A 7,625-nucleotide genomic window follows, 5' to 3' on the forward strand; every position below is an offset into this window, starting at 1 on the left:
GACTGCCAAATTGTTACATTGTAAACTTATTTATACCAAACCTGCTACTGTTCGCATACGACTTTGGATTTTGATTCATTATTTTTTATTTGGGATTTTCTAGAAAAATTATATTTATTCACTTTCTAATTAAAATTCGTTTTATTTTATTTTTTTATTCATTTCTATTAATAAAAAATATTATAAATTTCCGTTTTTATTCTCTTTGTTTATGTTAATTTAATTTAAATTCTAATTTATTCGAATTCGTATTCTTTGGATTAAAAAGAATTATATTGGGCATAGGAGTTCGATTTGATTTAACCGAGTCCGAATTATCACCCCTAATTAAAACCCCAGAAAAAGCAAAAAACAAAAGCCGATATTCTAATCAACAATCCAACAAAGTCTGGAAACCCTAAATTCAGTCAAAAGCATTCGAACAAGAACAGCAGCAGCAACAACAGTTTTTGTCTTCAACGCAACAGAAATATAAAGATCCACAAACTCAGAAAAACACAAAGCAAGAAAAGAAACAGAGGAAAATCTAATCCGCGGGAGAGAAAAGCAAAGACACTAAACTCACTCATCAACCAAATCAGTTGGCTTCGGCATAAGGTGTCTCGAGGCAAGCTTGCTCGGCTTCTCGGACTTCCTTCTCGGTCTTTCTACCCTTCTTCGACTTGTAATACACGCTCATGAACGTCCCGATAGCCTTGTACTTCCTGCGGCAGTGCTCGTACAAGTCAGCGTCGAACATTCTCCAGAAGCTCTTTTCGTCGAGTTCTGACACTGCGTACTGAGGCTGGAACCCATGGTTCTCGATCAGCCATTGCTCCATCCTGCGAACAGCCTCTGACCCGTCGAAAACCTCACCTCTTAGGACAGGACCTGGGGCATAGTAGACACCGACATCAGTGTACATCTGGGCATCGTCAGTGTCTCCCTGTCTGTTTTCGTACTCAAAGCCCGGCTCCGGGTAAATCATGGTTTTCACCGGGAGCTTGTACAACTTGTGAGGGCAAAGCCAAATGGGGTATACCTAAGGAGAAAGAAAAGAATTAAGTTCTTTGATAAAAATTTGGTTAGTACTTGGAAAAAGCAAGTTAAAATGTCCTAAAATGGATGAAAGAACAATTGAATAATGGTCAGAATAAACATTATGAAAGAACTGTAAACCTTACCTCCATCTCGCGGTGGACCCATTCAAGGGCATCTCCGACTTTGTAGAGCGGAACGAGCATGTCCTGGATGACATGCATCTCATGGTAGTAGTTTCTGATGGCTTCACCTTGAGTAGCTTTAAGGAGGGAAACTTTGGGGGGCATCAACCAACCGAAGAGGAACCTGAACCAGAACTGGTCACCGAACGGGAGGATAAGTTTCCCTTCCCAGTACAAACACCGAGTGTGCCTGTGGTAATATTCCCTAGTAGGAATGTACTCGACAAACTCTCCCTTCTTCAGCGCGGTCTGAGCATGTTGGTAGAACCATGGCTTGAACCACCACCCGACATTGTTGATCTTGTTTCCTTTCTTCTTAGCTTCTTCTTTGGAAGCGTATTTTCCCGTCATCATCACCCCCTCGTTGGCAGTGTAAACCATGCCTTCAACGAAATCCGGGATTTTCTCAGGGTCCCCGTCTCTAGGCGCGAAAGAATCAATATAACCCTGGGCTAAGGTTTTAAGATCACCCTTAACTGGTATGTATGTAAGTTTCATGTACTCTTTCACATGTATAAGCCTAATCTCGGCAGCGACAAGGAGCCCAAGGGTTCCTTGAGACCATGGAACAGCATAGAAAAGATCGGAGTATTCGTTGTCCCTTGTGGCCCGTACAAGTGTCCCATCTGCTAGAACAATTTCGTATGCCTCAACTGTATCAGCGAACAAACCATAGATATGGGAGCTTCCTTCAATACCGTAGCCATTGATGAGTCCACCAACAGTGAGATCATCAAGCTCGGCCACAACAGCAAGGGATAGGTTCATTGGAACGGTGACACGGGTGATCTGACCCATGTTGACGAGAGGCTCAACCCTAGCAATCATTCTCTCTTTGTCAATCTCTAAGACGTTGCGGAAAGCAGACAAGTCGACCTCGAAATGGCGAGCTCTCTTGTAATCCACATTCCTCATTCCCACAGCAATCCAAGGTTTGCGTGCAGTGCAAACTAGCCCGTCCTTTGATGGGTTCCTCTCCTTGAGTCTTTTGATGACTTTCTTAACGTTTTCGTCGTGTTCCTTCTGGCGTTTCTTGTATGACTTCATCTCCGAACAAACATCCCCGAGATACATCAGGAAGTAGATGGTAGCTGAAATTGGAAGGACGACGAAAATGACAATGATCCATCTGAACTGGACGAAATAGTCAACCCACACCTTCTTTCTTTTAGGCCGTACAAGAGGTGCCTCAAGATCCGACATTTTGGGAAGTTAGGAAGCCGAAATCTCGCTGCATCGAAGTAAACAACAACTGATCAGATGCCCTCCAATCCAACTTCAGAGTTGGTGAATAAACAGCCAGAAAATAAGAATCATCAAACCCAAAACAAAAACGAAACAAGATCTTTTATAAACATAACTGAGCAGATCCAAAGACTCAATGACACATGACTCATTTCAGAGCAAGAAAATGAACCAATGAAAAACAGCAACTTGCTCTCTTTACACTATTAGAAAAGCAATTACAATGTTCCTAGTGAACGTAGAGGCAATCTCAAACGTTTCAAAGAAAGAATAAAACAACCATACAGGACAAGATACAAAGAGAACGCATTACCAATCTCCAGATTCGCCAGTTAAGCGGCTAGATTCACTCCAACTCATAAGTGAAAAGAGCCCCGAATAGTTTTATAAACATATAAAGAACATAAGACCTCTAAAGAGACGGGGAAAACACAATACGCAGCCAGAATTAACAAACATATCCATTCAACTTGCATGCAGCAGAAAATTCTCCGGAAAATCCGACGAAAACTGCGAATTACCCAAAGAAAGCTCAAATGTCATGAGCATTAGCATAGTGATACGTTTCTGAGTGTACATATGTGTGTGTGTGCGTGCGTGTGTGTATCTAAATGTCCATGGATGGCTAGATTGACCAACTGCTACCCATCTGAAAAGGAAAAGAAGCAGAAAACTCTAGGGTTTCTCCTAGATCTACACACTTGGGTTGTCAAAAATCAACTAGAAAATGCAGAACTGAAATTTTCAGAAAAAATGTAGAGCAAACTCCAAAAATTACCTGAAATTCAAACCAGAGTTGGTAAATTTAGAAACCCTTTTCAACACATAAGATGAATTTGCAAGTTTGAGAAATCTAGCGAAGAAAAGAAAGAGATCCAGAGAGAGAATGAGAGGGAGGGAGGGAAGTTTGAGAAATCTAGCGAAGAAAAGAAAGAGATCCAGAGAGAGAAAGAGAGGGAGGGAGGGAGGGAGAGAGTGAGTACCTGAAGAAGACGAGAGATGGAGAGAGGAGGTGAGGTTGAAAGTATCTCAGACTGCACGAGTGATTGATTAGTCTTTTAACATCGTGAATCAGCCAGCTAGCAACCAAGTAGCATCAATTATTAAACAATTAATTTGTATAAATTACAAAAAATATCAGATAAATAATAATAATGAATAAATTAAATCCGTAAAAATATCCATTTGTCAAGAATTGGGTGGGAAGGAAAAAAAGGAATTCTGGAGGGAAAATAAAAACTTTACCAGAAAAAGTATAAATATTTTTCACAAATGGTATTCAAGTAGATCACTTGTTAACAAGCAAATAATTTTCTGAGTGATATTTTGTAAATTGATAAATTTCATTTGCTATTTTAGATTTTCTAGATAATTTTTTAAAATAATTTTTAATTTTATCTTTAATTAAAACTAATCAATTCTAATAAAATTGATAAATATTAATTATATTTCAATTTAAATAAAGATATGCATGACTTTTTTTTACTGAAAAAAATTAAACATAAATTATTATGAAATAGAGGAGTAATTTTTAACACCATATGTTTTATTCTGATTTTCCGCGACAAAAAAAAAGCACACTGTTTTGCTTTGGATATTTCATTAGTTGTGTGTTCAAATTAATGCTTCTTTCTGACTTATATTTCCAAGAAATATTTTCAAATTTAGTTTATTTTCTTATTTTTTCAATTTATGAAATTATATACAAATTTTAAAAGCTAAATTAACTGAAATAAAAACCAAAATAATTTTGAATTAAATATAAAAATAACTGAAATAAAAATATGATAACTTTTGAAGAAATAATATAAATAAAATATCACAAAAATAATATATATATATATATTAAAAATAACCAAATTGAACAGAAATTTTATTAATAATCATTTTTTAAATAAATGTATTGGGCATAAGAAATATCTTGTGGTGCAACGGCCACCGATATCACATCTCGTTCTAACTCAAAATTTGAACCAAGATCTGCAATATATGCATATGGTTTTGAGATAGTTATATGATATATTTTTTTTATAGAAAAATATAGACGACATTTATTTTCCACCAATAAGTGGAAATGATTCTACCCCACGAGTCCATGGTGTAGAGGTGAAAAGAATATGTAAAAAAAAATGGAAGAATAAGGAGAAAAGAAAAAGACAAGAGAGACGGAGAAACCGAAGACAGATCACGAAAGCCACACCAAATGACAGTCCGCTACATGTGCCTACGTGATCTCCACTCCTCACGTGATTTCTTCCTTCTTAGTATATTATTATTTCAGAAACAGATATGTATATATATATAATGCCTAAGTTTATAATAATAATAATAATCAAATTAAATATTTATCAATTATGAGTGCAATAGGATATAAACTAATTGAAAAAAGGACAAAATAGATTTTAAAAAAATATATTGAAAAAATTTGCATAAGGTACAAAAAAACTGTCTTTGCATTCTATATTTCTACTATTGTAATATTTGTATTCTATATTTTTTAAATTAAAATGACCATCATACCATTCTATATTATAATAACCTGCAGATTTTCTACATTTATAAAAAAAACATTTGCATGAATTTCGTTTTCCTCCACATACATAAAAAACACTTATATGGATTTTGTTTTCTTATATAAGTACAGAAAAACACTTGTATGAGTTTCGTGAAAAAACACTTGGAGGTTAGCAGGTGCGACAGGTGTCGTAGTTAACCTATCGTAAGTCGTAGGTGCCGAAGATGATCTGCCACAGGCCGCAGGTAATCTGGCAGACCCTAGGTCATCTGTCGTAGGCTATAGGTCATCCGCAGAGCGTAGGTCATTTTTCACAGACGACAGGTCATCTTCTACAGTTTTCTTTTACAAATATTTTATCAAACACTTTATGTGCATACAAAAAAAATGATTAGAATATCACAGAAAAAGATCAATCAGAAGAATATTTGAATAGATTAGATAAACTGTAAAAAAATAGAAGAGATTGAGAAAATGTTGGAGAAAAAATAAGATGAAATAACAAAACGTTTCGATTTCTAAAATATGGTCGTAGTGAAATCACAATCGTAATTATCTGGTCGTAGTCGTAGTTATATGATCGTAGTGAAATCACAGTCGTAATTAACTGGTCGTAGTCGTAGTTATATGGTCGTAGTGAAATCACAGTCGTAATTATCTGATCGTAGTCGTAGTTATATGGTCGTAGTGAAATCACGGTCTCAATTATCTTGTCGTAGCCATAATTATCTAGTCGTAGTCAAATCACGGTCACAATTATCTGGTCGTAGTCATAGTTATATGGTCGTACTGAAATCATGGTCGCAGGCCGCACGTCGCATGTCGCATGTCAGCAGGTCTGCAGGTCCGCGGGTCACAGGTCAGCAGGTCCGCAGGTCCGCAGGTGCGACAGGCCGCAGGTCAGCAAGTCCGCAGGTCGCAGGTGTGATAGGCCGCAGGTCGCAGGTATTGCAGTTGACCTGCCAGGTGTCGCAAGTGACATGCCGCAGGCCAAATGACCTGCCGCAGACCGTATGTGCCGCTGGTACCGCAAATGACCTACTGCAGGTGTCACAGGTCACAGGTGCCACAGATGCCGCAGTTGACCTACAGGTGCCGCAAGTGACCTGCCGTAGGCCAAGTGACCTGCTGCAAACCGCAGGTCATGTAATACCCCGAATCCCTTAAGAAATATTTAATTATTTTAAGAGATAAATAATGAAATAAAAAGGGACACGAATAATAAGTCGAGAAGGAGTTTTAGTCGAGAGACGTCCTAAAATGGATAAAAGAGAAGTTGGACTAAAAAACGGGCCGGAATGGGTCAAAATGGACGAAACATCTCACGAATACACATTTCCAGGACTCCGGACCGGTTGGTCCATGGTCCAGACCGACCAGACCAGAGATAATCGGGACCAGACTGGAAAAACGAAAAAAATGAAAAAATTTGCGCCTGGACCGACGGTCTGGGCTCGACGACAGAAAAATCTGTCGAGCTGGCACCTTTCGGCCGCGATTATTACGCGACACACCGAACCCACGTGCCACCAGCCGCCACCCCTGTCTAGTGCGCAACACGAAGGCCCCATGACCTGTTCTAGGGCTAGAAATCTCGCAAAAAAATGTCGTTTTAACCCCTCCAACAGGCCAAGTCGACCATCTATGCTCAGAAACCTAGAGTTCGAAAAAGAGAGAAAATGAGGGCGAGAGAAGTCCATTCAAGGCAAAACGAGCTCAGAAACTTGTAGAGGGACATCCCTAGGAGGTTTCTAGGAAGTTTCATGACCAGAAACGGCCCGTAGAATGCACAAGAGCTCGGCCAAAAACATATAGCACTTGAATCCACGGTGAGTGGTTTTGAGTTGTGTTTGTGAGATTCAGTTCTCATGAATAATGGTGTAGATTAGTGTTTCTACAAGAATTAAGGACCTAGAAATGTTAAATAATGAGTGAATAGCAATCGGAACCGAAATCGGATTAAAATTTGGTCAAAAATGGCAAAAATCGAGATGGATCTCGTGGGGAAGATGAAGTCCAGGTCCCATACCGACCGGTCCAAATCCCAGACCGACCGGTCTAGGACACCGACCGAATGAACGGGTTGAAATGAGCTGGACCGACCGGTCCAGCAGGTTCCAGACCGATCGGTCCAAGACTGGATCGACCGGTCTGGGCCATAGACAGAACGAACGGTCCGAAATGAGTTGGACCAACCGGTCCACACCTAGATCGATCGGTCCAGGATTAAAAACAAAGTCAGTTGGCCAACAAGCATGGACCGGAAGGTCTGCTTATAGATCGACTGGTCCAGGCTAAAACAAAAAGGGAAAAATCCCAAAATGGCTGGACCGTTTGGTCCACGGATCAAACTATATGAAGGTGCTAAGTTAAAAATCAAATGTAAAACAATAAAAATAAGTGGGTTTAACGAAGGTGAAAAAGATGGAAGTACATAAATAGAGGAATCGAATTACGATCCGAAGTGAGTATGAAAAATAAATACAGGAGAAAATTTGGGAATGGTTGTTGGGTTTCCTGGGATCTGTAGAGCGAATCGTATTTGTAAGAGATAGATTCTAGGGTTTGCGCAGCGGATGTAGATAAAAAATTTAATAAACCATAGAACTATGCTTCTATGAATCGTAGAAACGTTAGAACGCTTACCTCAATCGATCCGGGGC

General features: G+C 39.0%; 1 protein-coding gene across 2 annotated transcripts; it reads right to left on the reverse strand.

Moving 5' to 3' along the window:
* Positions 1–364: 364 nt before the first annotated feature.
* Positions 365–3,518, reverse strand: LOC104804923 (delta(24)-sterol reductase). Of its 2 annotated transcripts, none has more exons than XM_010529306.2 (3): positions 3,431–3,518; positions 1,164–2,433; positions 365–1,021 (listed from the first exon to the last, which is right to left on the reverse strand). In XM_010529306.2, the coding sequence occupies exons 2-3, from the start codon at positions 2,403–2,405 to the stop codon at positions 578–580; spliced, it is 1,686 nt and encodes a 561-aa protein (XP_010527608.1). In that variant the 5' UTR covers positions 2,406–2,433; positions 3,431–3,518; the 3' UTR covers positions 365–577. The 2 variants fall into 2 exon arrangements, with proteins under 2 accessions (XP_010527608.1, XP_010527606.1); XM_010529304.2 differs by lacking the exon at positions 3,431–3,518 and adding an exon at positions 3,226–3,381.
* Positions 3,519–7,625: the final 4,107 nt, after the last annotated feature.

The sequence above is a fragment of the Tarenaya hassleriana genome, unplaced genomic scaffold (assembly GCF_000463585.1).
Source record: "Tarenaya hassleriana unplaced genomic scaffold, ASM46358v1 Cleome1003, whole genome shotgun sequence".
In the NCBI taxonomy this organism is placed as follows: Eukaryota; Viridiplantae; Streptophyta; class Magnoliopsida; order Brassicales; family Cleomaceae; genus Tarenaya; species Tarenaya hassleriana.

Bases quoted from the DNA above. Each gene is read 5' to 3' on its own strand.
- LOC104804923 (XM_010529306.2), bottom strand. From the start codon at position 2,405: ATGTCGGATCTTGAGGCACCTCTTGTACGGCCTAAAAGAAAGAAGGTG. The intron at 1,022-1,163 runs GTAAGGTTTACA...CTTTCTCCTTAG, and splicing joins GGGTCCACCGCGAGATGGAG to GTATACCCCATTTGGCTTTG.